The sequence below is a fragment of the Lepisma saccharinum genome, chromosome 14 (assembly GCF_977018435.1).
Source record: "Lepisma saccharinum chromosome 14, izLepSacc3.1, whole genome shotgun sequence".
NCBI classification, from domain to species: domain Eukaryota; kingdom Metazoa; phylum Arthropoda; class Insecta; order Zygentoma; family Lepismatidae; genus Lepisma; species Lepisma saccharinum.
Genome location: NC_139242.1, coordinates 14,776,188 through 14,789,734, shown reverse-complemented (window position 1 = coordinate 14,789,734; position 13,547 = coordinate 14,776,188). Strand labels below are relative to the sequence as shown.

Sequence of the window (13,547 nt, the reverse complement as noted above, 5' to 3'; positions counted from 1 at the left end):
TAAGAAGTACATTCTTGTATGTGTGAAGTTTTGTAAAAATATTAAATTAATGTAGCCATTCCCCATCCAGGATGAGGTCTGAAGCATTGATTTTTACATGCATTAATAATAATAATTAAAGCAAGTCTAAATCTCTTGTTAAAGTACATCTTAAGTTTTTATCTTAACCGGCCTTCTTGTAGGGGTTTTTCATTGAATGAAAATATTTATTTTCTAAATTTCCAACCATAACTAAGTAGTAGGAGATTCAAAAAATGTTAAGAAAAAGGAAAGAAATGTCAAGAATTTTGGATTTGTTATTTTCGTAGACATCCTGCTATAACAAAACTAATTCAGGAATAAAAGAGATTTCTGTCCATATAATTAAGGATCAAATTACTTTATCATTATCAACAGGCAGGAGCATATTCTAGTCCTTCAGATACACTTCAACCATATATTTTTTTTTTAAACAAATTCTCTGAGATTTCCAGGTGTGTGAGAACCCTGTTAAATAATGGTTTTATGTGGAAGCTTTTCATTCGCTTTAACAGCTGTAAGAATTAGTAGTCCATGGTTTCTGTTCCAAATTACGTATCACCATGTTCCACCATTTTTATTGTGACAAAGGTGGTGGCCAAATTGAGAATAACTTTATGGTATAAGAATTTTGACCATAATGCATTTGTGACAAATATGTGTATCCTCTATCTAAAACCAGAACTTAGTTTCGGTTTGCCCTGAGCTGAAGGTTGATGAAAAAGTGCAAACTGACTAACCTTTCACAATTTCCGATCTTTCAACCTTTAGGCCAGCCGCACACCGCATCTGACACAACGAGATGCAACGCAACACGACGGGACACAAAGAGACATGACGAGTCACTTTGCTTCCGACAAAACGAAACCAATATTAATTATTGTTATCAGTGCTATTTTCTGGAAAGAAACTTTTCGGTACAAGTTGGTTTGTTGTTATTATTTGTTATTGGGTTTATCATAAGACCTGCTCTAAATGTTGTGGTATATAAATGATCATGCATACATGTACTCACACACACTTGTTTCATTAAAATAAAATCCTTATAGTTTCATTCTCACATATAAAGGTTACCGGTACGGCTTGTTGTTCCGTACCACCTGAAAAAAAGCACTGATTATATACAGGGTGTAACAAATATATGTCAATACTTGGGGGATATATTCCTCACATGGAGACGATGAAATAATGTCATTCACGCGTTAGAGCGCAATTTTTGAAAACATTGCACACTGTGTATGAGGCGGTGCACTGTGGAATGTCGAAAAAAGCTGTCTGATGCTACATACCCCACATCTGAACTGGCAGGAAACATGGTGGGAGACATTGGCGTTGACCCCGGGTGAAATTAAGGGGGGGGAGTTGAGAAACACATCGTAGTAAGGAAAGACTCGAGACAAATGTTTCATCCGGTGTGCAGAAGCCCATAAGAGCCCCACATTAAACTTTCCCAGAGTCGGTTTACAACAAAAATGACTCATAGTGTCTGATCCGGTGTGCGACTGGCCTTAGTGGACGAGAGCCTTCCATGCGGGAACGTTTCAAGAGCATGCTTTTTAAACTTGCCACAAAATACAAAAAAAATTGTAGCTCGAGAACCAATCCTTGTAGAGAAATGAAATCAGATTCGTTTTTACCCTAAAGACAGGGCTTTTAGATGAGGTAAAATTTAAACATTGTGTATGTCAACAATTAGTGTTAAAGAAGAAAATTGAAATTAAAAAATAAAATTGTCAAACAACAAACCCCTGTGCCCCCCTACTCCTAATAGACCGAAGTGAAAGAAAAAAAATGTAGTATGTAGCTGTGGTACATTCCTTCAAAAACAGAAAGTCTTGTTGAAATCACACTGATACTTATTGGCTAAAAAATATAACTTTCTATGAAGGGGCACTGTTGCCAGCTTATGGAACAATTTCCGGAATTTCGCTTCTAGCATTGGCCATATGGAAGGTAGATGTACCAAATCTGGAGGGAAGCACGACAAATGAATACTCTATAAGAATATGTAATGCTCGTGCCACAACTTTGAAAAAAAAAAACAAAAAAAACAACTGAAATCATGTCATTCAGAAATTTTGCGTAAGTAAGGAAAATTTCCAACTTTGGGCCTTTGCCCCTGATTCCACCCTGGACACCAAATTGTTGGATGGTGTTTAAAATGAGCAGTTAGAGCCTTTTATCCTCAATTTGTCTCATAGTAACAATTCATACATTGTTTTTGAAATTTAGTATGTAATACCTTTGGATGTATACTAATGAACAAAAAAAACAGAACTGAAAAATAGTGCATAGTTTTCAAAAATTGGCACAGTAATTTATGCCGTGCGTTACCACATGGTCTGGGCAAATTTCGACAATCAGGCCTTTGCGACAGTGTCTTCCCTAGATCCTTAATTGCCAGACCTTGTTTAAAATATTGCATTTACTCATTATTGCTTGCAGAATTTAAATTTTTCACAAAGATGCAGTAGTTTAGAAGTTATAGCCACTTTTATAAATCTATCCCATAATATTACAGACATAACATCTCCGCTTATTAATAATAGTAACAACTGATACATTGTTTTGTAATTCAAGTATGTCATGTCTTCATATGTATACTAATGAACAAAAAAAGACAGAACTGAAATATCTTGTGTAACCTTCAAGGTATGATGCGTTAATGGAAGTGGTTTCGATCAAAACCAGCTGCCCGGAATGACACAATTTAGGTGGTTTCAATCATAACCGGCCATCCCCTAAAGGTTAAAGTAACAAATGTCCCCACGAGGAGGTAGTTTTGGCACCGCAAAACTGTGCATGCTCAATGGACCAGCGAGATGCCTGATGTGAATGGAAACCCATACTTGGGCAATTTCATGGTGTCCGAGGCTGATTTTGTACATTTCTTTTCTAATTTCAGTATTAGTTTTGCTTTCAACCAAATGTAACAGCATGGTCTGTTTAAACTACATTTTCACACCAAACAAATGTTTTAATTGTTATTAGGAATTTCTATAGATTAAAATTTGGTGTCGCATGTACGCACAGAAAATTGAAAAGCAAACATTAATTACTTTAACTACAAACTGTGCTTTGAGTTCCCTATACATGATAATTTACCAATGAAAGTATAAGGTAGAGTAAAGAAAATAGCATTAGCAGAATACTCAAAATCATGGAACTTTTCTAACAAACAATTTCTTCATAACAGTTAAGAGATTGAAAAAATGCTTAGATAAAACTTAGGTACTACAATCATTAACTTTGATACATATTTCTTTCTCTTATATGTTTTGCACAATTTGAAAAATTAATAGGCTAGTTCCTAACAGCACTAACTTTAAGAATTAATTTGATGTACAAAAACGGTAAATAATAGTTTTTCTTGTATGTACGCATTGCTTGCATGATAGAATTATTTTCCTGTAGTTTACGGTTATTACAAGCATAAGAAAACAGTTCTTTCTTTGTGACGTTTCAGGAGAACACACGCTCCTTTCATCAGACATTTATTTTCATTTTGACTAAAGATACAGTTATAACAATGGTTAGTAATTTTTAAACAAAAATAATCTGTTATATAATGGATGTTGTCAATGTTACATTGTTGTAATATAGCAACTTAACTGTGAAAAAAGCAGTCTATTTTATTTTTATTTTAGATTTTTTAAAATTATGAATCCCAAATATCATCAGGTAATTCAAATTCATCATTGTTTTCACAAAGTCTCTTGATGTTTTCTGTTACATTAAATTTTAAAGATGGTGGCTTACTCCATTTGTGAAAAAGAAAACTCCACACTGGATCTATGTTACCATTTTCATTATTTAATTTATTCCAGTGTTCTTCTGCAATGAACGAGGCTTCCCAGACATTCAACTCTGTGTTTCCCGTTAATCTTTTTAAAACCCTTCTCTTTTTAATCAAATGCTTCTCTTCGATGATATGAGTTGACAAACCTGTTCTTGGGTTTAGATTTATAATGTCCAAATCGTGTTCGTGCCATCTTATTGCCATTTTCCTTGCTGTTTGTCCCACATAATCTTTTGAACATGAACAACTTATATTATATATTCCTGTGGTTTCCACATCTGGTAGCGAGTTTCTCATTTTGAATTCAAACCGGGAACTCCAATACGACCCATCATTGCAACTTTCACACATCCTGCATACAAACTATCCAAATATTTAGTTGAAAGACTTGCTATAATTAAACAACAAACACCATTCAGTGTTAAAAATGCATATGAAGTGAAACAGAAACTAAAAAATATTGTTTGGAATAGTGAGTATCGTATTGCAAGTTTTGATGTTGAAAATTTATATCCTAGTGTCCCAATAGAAGGTGCCACAGATGCATTACACAGATAGCTTATTGAGATGAAGGTTAACCCAGTGGAATCATGGGAAATGGTTCGATGGTTTACTGTATGTGCAAATTACAATTACTTTATATTTGATGGCAAAATCTATCAGCAAAGTAATGGTCTATCAATGGGAAACCCAGTATCCGGAATCATCTCCAGCATTTTCCTTCATTACATAGAATCTCCAATTGTTAATACGATAGGTGCAGATATCAAACTCTACATCAGATATGTAGATGATGTGCTAATTATTGCTAAAAATGAGAACACCATCATGGACGTATTTAAATCGTTAAATGAATCACATCGTCGCATAAAATTCACTTGCGAACCCATGAATAACAATGTAATTTCTTTCCTTGATCTGCAAATTAAGACAACTGACTCAACAATTCAAACATCAGTCCATAGAAAAAAATTAGCGGGGGAAAAATACATCCATGCCAAATCAGAACATTCGCGTATAACAATGGATAACATATTTTTAAATTTTTTCCTGAGAGCACAAAGACTATGTTCTAATAATGAGGATATCAAAAATGAAGAAGAAAGGCTCTTTAATATAGCAAAAGAAAATGGCTTTCTCACTAACAGAATAAACCAAATCAAAAAACAAGTCGCAAGAAAACTAAAGGAAAAGAGAAATACAGACAAAGATGAAAAATCTGTTGAAAAGAAATTTGTGTGCATTCCATTCCACAAGGGATTCTCACATAAAATTGCAAAAATTTTTAGAAATTTTAATTTCAAAATTGTTTTTAAATCACCAAGAAGTTTGGAATGTACATTTAATGAATTCAAAATGAGAAACTCGCTACCAGATGTGGAAACCACAGGAATATATAATATAAGTTGTTCATGTTCAAAAGATTATGTGGGACAAACAGCAAGGAAAATGGCAATAAGATGGCACGAACACGATTTGGACATTATAAATCTAAACCCAAGAACAGGTTTGTCAACTCATATCATCGAAGAGAAGCATTTGATTAAAAAGAGAAGGGTTTTAAAAAGATTAACGGGAAACACAGAGTTGAATGTCTGGGAAGCCTCGTTCATTGCAGAAGAACACTGGAATAAATTAAATAGTGAAAATGGTAACATAGATCCAGTGTGGAGTTTTCTTTTTCACAAATGGAGTAAGCCACCATCTTTAAAATTTAATGTAACAGAAAACATCAAGAGACTTTGTGAAAACAATGATGAATTTGAATTACCTGATGATATTTGGGATTCATAATTTTAAAAAATCTAAAATAAAAATAAAATAGACTGCTTTTTTCACAGTTAAGTTGCTATATTACAACAATGTAACATTGACAACATCCATTATATAACAGATTATTTTTGTTTAAAAATTACTAACCATTGTTATAACTGTATCTTTAGTCAAAATGAAAATAAATGTCTGATGAAAGGAGCGTGTGTTCTCCTGAAACGTCACAAAGAAAGAACTGTTTTCTTATGCTTGTAATAACCGTAAACTACAGGAAAATAAAAACGGTAAAAATTTACTATCCTTCGGACACCTCTAATTTTTTTGTTTCGTCAATTTTTTACATTCGTACTTACGTATCTGCTTCGCGGAACATTCCTGAAGGTGTATCAACGTTGTTTTGATGAAATTTGAACTATGTTTCCTAACCTAACAGAACTAACCTAACCACGCGCCAATGGTTCGTGGGGCTAGTGCCAATGGTTCGCAATTATTTCCAATTTCTAGATCCTGATACTAACACGACACCAAATTTTAACTATGTTTCCTAACCTAACAGAACTAACCACGTGCTAATGGTTCGTGGGGCTAGCTATTCTCAGTCGGAGAATTAATTTTCAACAAACAACATGAATTTCAGCTATGAAACATTCCCACATCACACAAAACACTTTCCCAATGTTCGACAATGCTACAGGAACTTATTACAGTAAGTAGTTTCTTCTGTAAAAATAAATAAATGTGTCCGAAGGATAGTAAACTAGTACCGAAAAAATTGTGTAGGGTCACACCCCTCCCCCTTTGCCAAGTATTCCAAAAAAAAAAAATGTGAAAGGCTGGAAAAGATGGCAAACTGAGGGATGACTACTACGAAAAAAGGAAAACTGAGGCACCACATACAATTATTCTTCATTATACTGTGCCTGTTCTGCACCATAGCCAAATACATATACTAAGAGGCAATAATGAATACTTCGTGCATCTTTCTTACAGAATATTTTTTCTGTTTCTTAATTCAAAATATGTTTAATAGTGAGCAGGTGTTTGTTCATTGAGGGATGGTGCTGCAGAATTACATTCAGCTTTCAAAATGACAGATTCCAGGCGTTTCTGTGATGTAGTTGGTAGGCCACCTGACTGACACAAGGGATATCCAGCTTTGATTCACAGGGTGGGATTATGGACACTGTTCTTGCATAAAGTTAGTCTGGAACGCACCCTGCCTCAAATCAATGAGCACCTAAATCGCGGTGCTGATCGATAACCTGCATTATGGCAGAGATCATGAATCTGTGAGGTCTAAGTCCACACACGTTGACATGCATTCATAACACGGTGCAACGCACAGGACATAGCTTAGTTTTGCCCATAGATTTGTATTTTTGTCAAAATATTATACCCTTGAAAAATGCTACAAATTTTTGGCACAATAATTGCTTGCCATGAGTTAAAACTAACAGATTCACGGGTTCACCTTCATTTCCAAATGGTTTTCTAATCCTCTCGTACAACTTCTCAAAAAGAAAAAAAGGTACTAATCTGATATTCCCCGGCCAGATTTCTTCATTTTTACAGAAGATACTACTTACGGTAATAAGTTCCTGTAGCATTGTCTAACATCTGGAAGGTGTTTTGTGTGATGTGGGAATGTTTCATAGCGGAAATTCAACCATTGATGCATAGCCCCACGAACCATTTCCAGTAAGGTTAGGATAGGTAGGGTCACGAATAGGTTACAATAGTTAAAAATTTGTTTCGAAAAAAATATGCATAACCCCACACACCATTCTCGCATAGCCCCACGAACCATTGACACTTAGCCCCACAAACCATTTGCGAAAACGTACGTTCTTCAGTTACAAAACCACTTTTTTTAAAAAAAAAATTGCAATTACTTTGATCAAAAAAACGTGAATACACGTTAAAGAATGTTCCGTGAAGCAGATAGGTAAGTACAAATGTCAAAAATTGACAAAACGAAGAAGTTATAGGTGTCCGGGGAATATCATAGTTTTACCGAAAAAAAAAAAGCTTAGAGAAGTCCGACCAAGCTGTTACTTGTATTAGATACTCAATACAAGCTTTACTTAGACCAGATTTGAATGCAGTGTTTCAATTTCATTTGCATATTATCATCAGCTGGAATGGATAATTACATAACCTCCCCTAATATTAGGGTGTTTTTTTCTTATTTATTTAAGGGTTGTTTTTTTAGGATTTATTTATGTTCGGTTTCGTTATGACAACATCATTTTGTGCAATTTCCTATTATAGTTTTTGATATTTTATAGTTAATAGAGAATAATGTTATTTGAGGAGTGTTTCGTGCAAATTTCCAGTATAAACATTCACTAATATGATTTGCGGGGTACAATACTTTATTAACAATTTACCCTAAATACTTTTGTAACAATTTCAAACAGATGGTAGTATAATTTATTATTGATAAGATTTTACATTTAAAGAAAAACAACTTTATACGCTGCATCTTTACGAGTTACTCGAGCATTTCGAAAGGTCATTTCTCTACGTAACGGTGAATAAGGAAGTGAAACTTCCTACGCGTTTTTCTTCTTCACACTATTTGGACATAACACTATACATATATAATTACTCTGCACCAAAATAGTTATACTAACATTTCTGAAACATTATTTATAGTAATTGATAAAATTCACCACTATCCTGTTTTAAGCGTAACGATTCTCGTTATATGAATCACTATCTTGAGGATCTAGAATTCGATTAACACCATAAATGCTATTTGTATGTAGATACTTCATTATTTAGTTCCTAGCATACTTACATCTTTCAACCAATTCAATGTGTCTGTGCAACCAAATTTAGAACATCAAATACTGGATACAGTGTATAACATGGAGGATTAGTAGGTGAAAGTGCGTGTAGTCAGTTGTCAGTTGTAGGAGTGACTCGTGAATGTTATGAAGATGATGTCATCATCCGGGAACTTCTGAGAAGACAACAAAACCTGCAGTTCATTTCTGCTGGAATCATTTGTAATTCCATGTACAGCTAACAACAAACATAATAGTAGGCAAAATGTCTCCACTATTTTAATTCTCTTTAATTTTCCATCTTGTTCTTGTGTGTTTTTGAAATTGAAATGTTCTGAGCTGACATCTAGCCACAGGCTGAACTTCACCCATGAATAAAATAATTTCTTAGTTCTCATAAATTCCTATATTCTGCTTCGATGACACTTTTGTTTCTGTTTCTGTACTTCAACTTACTACAAAACAAAAGGATAGACCATGACCACTGGCGTACGCAGGATTTTTTTTTTTTCGGATGGAGCTGGAATTGTAAAGGTTTCTATTTCATAGCTGCGTTGTAGCACAGACAAGTGAATTATTAACATTTGTTTTAAATACAAAAGTGGTAATTTAGGTTATTTTAAGGAGAGTTTGCACTTTGTTTTTCCTGCGTTTTTTACTGCTTTTATTTGAAAGTTTTGGTTTTCTCAAAATTTCGGGATGTGCTCCATCAGCTCCACCCCTTGCGTACGCCAGCGATCATGACGATGGACAACTTGTCTACTGTTATTTTCCATAGCGACTATATGAAAGACTGAAGAATAAATGCAAATAGAAACTATGTAACGTGAACTTATTCGACTATACAGAGTGTTTCAGAAGTCGCGCAACGCTACTTTTAATCGAGAATGCATTGAAAACCGTTTTATTTGTGTCTTGAAGCTTTCCTCCTTTGGCATGTTTTAAATACTTTTCTTTCTACAGAAATTAGTTAATGACGCAAGACGATTTTTTTTCCCCAGCTCACTAATTTTGGGAGATGAGTTTTTTTCGCAGCGTCATAATTCGATGTTTCGAGCTAATCTGTGGTATGCGGCATGATGGGTTTGAGAATTGCGGTTCTTGCCAGGGACGGCGACAGGGGTGGGCACGGGTGGGCAAGCGCCCACCCAAAAATTCCTGTGCCCAACCGATTGCCCATCCAATCAAATTCAATAAGTACATATACATGGGGATATATGAATGATTCAATAAATGAGTGTATTCTGGTGTTCATAACATGTATATTCATGGACGTCCGCAGGATTTTTTCCAGGGAGGGGCAAGGAAGGTATTTTTTTCCAGGGGGGGCCAACGAAGACAAATTTTCCCCCAAAATAGTGTTATTCCCTAAAAAACATTGCTTAAATTTGAATTTATGGTGTTCATGCAATAATTAACACATATTATTGTGGCTAAAATGAAATTATATGTGTGAAATACAAATTTTTTGGTTAACTTTCATTTTCCAGGGGGGGGGGGCACGGCCCCCCCTTGCCCCCCCTTCCGGACGCCCATGTGTATATTTTACTTGTGAATATTATCTATGCTGAAATGTTCATGTATTATCAACCCATAAAAAGCCAATTTTGTCATTAAATAGTGAAAGTAATTACTATAGCTATTGAAAGAAAAACTGTGAACAAATTAATACTTCCATGATTAAAAGCCGCTAGTAGGCTTAGGAGGCTCAAAATTATGCAGGGTATGATCAAGATTAGATCAGAATTTAGGGTGAACTTGAGGACTGCAGCTCCGGGCCTCCACATACGTATATAAATCCCGGCCTGGGTATGGTTAATAAATCTCCAAATAAACAAATAAAAACATCATCTTAGCGTTACTTCCTTCAGCAACACAATAAATTATTTCGACTTTTTAATTATTATTAGAATAATTTAATCAAGAAGACTTAGATGGGCAGGCCATGTGACGTGAATGGCAGAGGAGAGAATAGTTTACAGGATTCTTGTTGGGAAACCTCATGATAAGAGACCAGTAGGAAGGCCAAGACGAGGATGGAGGGATAACGTTGGGATGGGCCTGAAAGAAATCGGTAAGGATGGGAAAGATTAGATTGATCTTGCTCCGGACAGGGACAGATGGAAGGCTTGTGTTGCTGTAGCGATAAACCTTCGGGTTTAAGTATGCTAGAGAGTATAATAAAAAAAGTAATGTAAAGTGCTCGCCTGTGCTCTGCACCACATCATCAAGGCGTATAGGGTGTGTGGAGTTAGGGTCCTATACTTTCTTGATTTCGGCCGAATCTGGAGGTGATGTGATCAGAGTATAATAAAGTTTTAATTAGCTCTGCATTGAAGTGTCCCTTTTTTATTTCATTACAATTTTTATATACCTGTCATCTTCATATATCAATATGGTATGCGAAATATCAACTTTATATTCGTTCTACTAATATGTAGGAATCACAATAATCACTACAATACCTAAGTAAATAAATTTTTATAAACCAATTATGTGTGGGAAAAGGTGTCACGAAGTATCCATTAAAAAAATTTGTTTCTTTGTTTTTAAGCCCACTTTTATGCTCAGATAGGCTAATCGGGACCAAACCTACGTGTTGTCCGAACCAGTGTGCATTGTGCTTCCACCAGAGGAAGGGGAGTCCAACACAGGACCTCTCTATTATATGGGGGAAAATATATACAGAAAGAACTCGCACCAAACGTGTCATTGTATCACCACAGAAGATGCGTTCACTTTAAGAGGGTGATTGCCTGAGACAAATATTTGAGGCTTTCGGAAAACAATGTCATTGTTCATGTAATTAGCTGCCTTGATCCACTAATGAAACGCTGTGCAATTGAAATTACCACCTCAACTTTCTAAGAGGTATGAACTAATGAAATTCTATTTTTTGGAAGAGTAAGTTGTGGTTGATTTGATTTATTTTAAGTAATTTCTCTGCTAATTTTGATAATGGCGACGGTAAGGTTCAATGGTGATTAGATGAAAGTAACGAAGGGGCGAAAATAAACACACGCTGACACTCAAAATACAAACCCTCATAAATTATTACTTTGACAGTGGTTCCAGGCGCCAGGGATTCGTTGCCCTGAAAGAATTAAGTTTCCAGGGTATGCTGCACAGGATAGAGGTTGACATTCTAGTGTGTTCCAAATGGTCATGCCAAACAACCCAAGACATGGTACGGTGATCAACTTCAATGAATTCCTTGTGTCCTAATTCATTTTGTTACCTCAAAAAATATGTTCATGTAACCATACGTGTATTATTTCTCCCGCATTACTAACATGACTGTTCAGAAAACGAATAGCAACTTAGCTAATAATCTCTTCAATCCTAAACATTTTTTTTTCAATCTTACTTGTTTATTACTTATGAGTGATATTTTGTCAAAATAGCCTTTCATTAGCCTAGGAATACTTCATGGATAATGAACAAAGAATTGGTTTTCCGTGTGTGTTTTAAATCATTCCTAATAAGATATTCATTTTAATCCAAACATTCAGTGGCGGCGATTAGGAGGAGCGGGAAGTGAAGGATGCAGTTCCCCATCACATTTGCCACTTTTTGCCCCGGCACTATGGCCTCTTTATGCTAAGCCTTTGTTACCAATAAGAAGTATATTGTCCCTGCCCCTCAAATGTTGGCACCCAATCGCCGCTACTACAAACATTCAGATAGATTTGTCAGTTGTACAAACCTTGTGTGCTAAGAAAAGTGACCCCCCAAGGAGTAAGAAAACTCTTTTAGTGAAAAACTCATACGATGAAAATACTATGCTCGGGAACATGCATTTAAATTACGAGAAACTTCACGATTGTCTACCATTGCACTTTCTATCACTTTCGCCGAATACATAAAATCAAGTATGTGTCTTGTATTTGCAACACAAGCTTAAACCTAATTCACATTTATTTCACTGTATTAACATGCATGAAAGAATGTGATTAGAATGTAGGCTTGCGCATGGGTAAACACTTCCTTGAAATAATTGTGTCCATCAGAGACAAAGCGAAAGGAAATGGAACAAGATGCGAGAAGAGATTATACAAGAATAAAGAGGAAAACAAGAAAAGGAAAGGGAAAAGAAGTAAGAGAAAAATCGGGAGTGTAAGAGAGATGAGATACATACATACGTATTGCATACACATGCGTATATACTGTATGGACCGTGTTCAAAATGTAAACATAAACATTGGTGACGTCTTGCCCGGTCCCCCCGGAACTTCCGGTTTAGGCCAGTCCCCGTTGCTGCCAGTGCAGATTCACCGGCAACGAAGTAAGAAATGAGCGCTTGTTTTCATCAGTTGTGCGACGATAGTCAAGAAAAGTATTTGTTAAAGTTCTACTATGAAGGAGTGGACGTCTAGAATCCGTCGGATGATCAACTGCAGAGCAGATTATTAAAATATGACGTGTCTTGTGGCCGCCAGTTGTATAGCATACTACAAGTACATACAAGTATCTCATGTATAATACACGCACGACGAACTCAAGACGTACGAAAGTTTAGATATATTCAATTATTTTGTAAATGGAAAAGTGAGGGAAAGAGAATTTTATAAAACTAGTGATATTATTATATTATAAAGTATGCTTAAGTGAATCTTTGGCAACAAATCTGCAGAAGTAATGACACATACAAATGCTAGTAAATATGTGTGCTTTCAACTTCGCCTTTCTGTCTGAGGGATTTAGGGAAAATTTACTTCAAACAACAAAGGAGTTTTCAGACTGAAGCGACAAGCGATATCGGGATTTCGTACAGAAGCATTCGATCTAAAGCAAACCATTCACCAGTCACGCTTGCGGAAATAACAGGCCGGGGCACCAACACAATGCACGGTATTGATGAAGCAGCCCAGTCCAAGCGACATGAAAGCGACAAGTGACATCTACAATTTGTCGTGTCGCTTTAATTCGGAAGGTGTTGTTTATTTTTTTAACAGGTTGACTGCCATGAGTATCAAAACAGATACTCACTTGCTTTGCCAATTTTGCCACGAGTATCAAAGATGATACTCACACGTTGATGTTTATTTACCACTGACAATCTTTTCTGATACTCAGTTTTCGGTGTTTATTCACGTTAAACAGTTCTACAAATTTCAAGCTTTTTAACGATTGTTGTAGCGTTGCAGTATTACAATTCTACACTA

At 35.6% G+C, this 13,547-nt stretch overlaps 1 protein-coding gene across 6 annotated transcripts in view; it reads right to left on the bottom strand.

The window, feature by feature from the left end:
* The window catches only part of LOC145998692 (neuronal synaptobrevin-like), a 51,520-nt gene extending 42,947 nt beyond the window's left edge, over nt 1–8,573 (bottom strand). For 2 of the 6 annotated variants that reach the window (XM_083135168.1, XM_083135169.1), the window contains exon 1: nt 8,394–8,561. In XM_083135168.1, coding sequence (XP_082991294.1) covers nt 8,394–8,395 — 2 coding nt within the window. In that variant the 5' untranslated portion in view covers nt 8,396–8,561. Of the gene's footprint in view, nt 1–8,393 lie in introns of all 6 variants that reach the window. The other 4 variants (XM_083135167.1, XM_083135166.1, XM_083135165.1 and 1 more) reach the window with 4 other exon arrangements.
* Nucleotides 8,574–13,547: the final 4,974 nt, after the last annotated feature.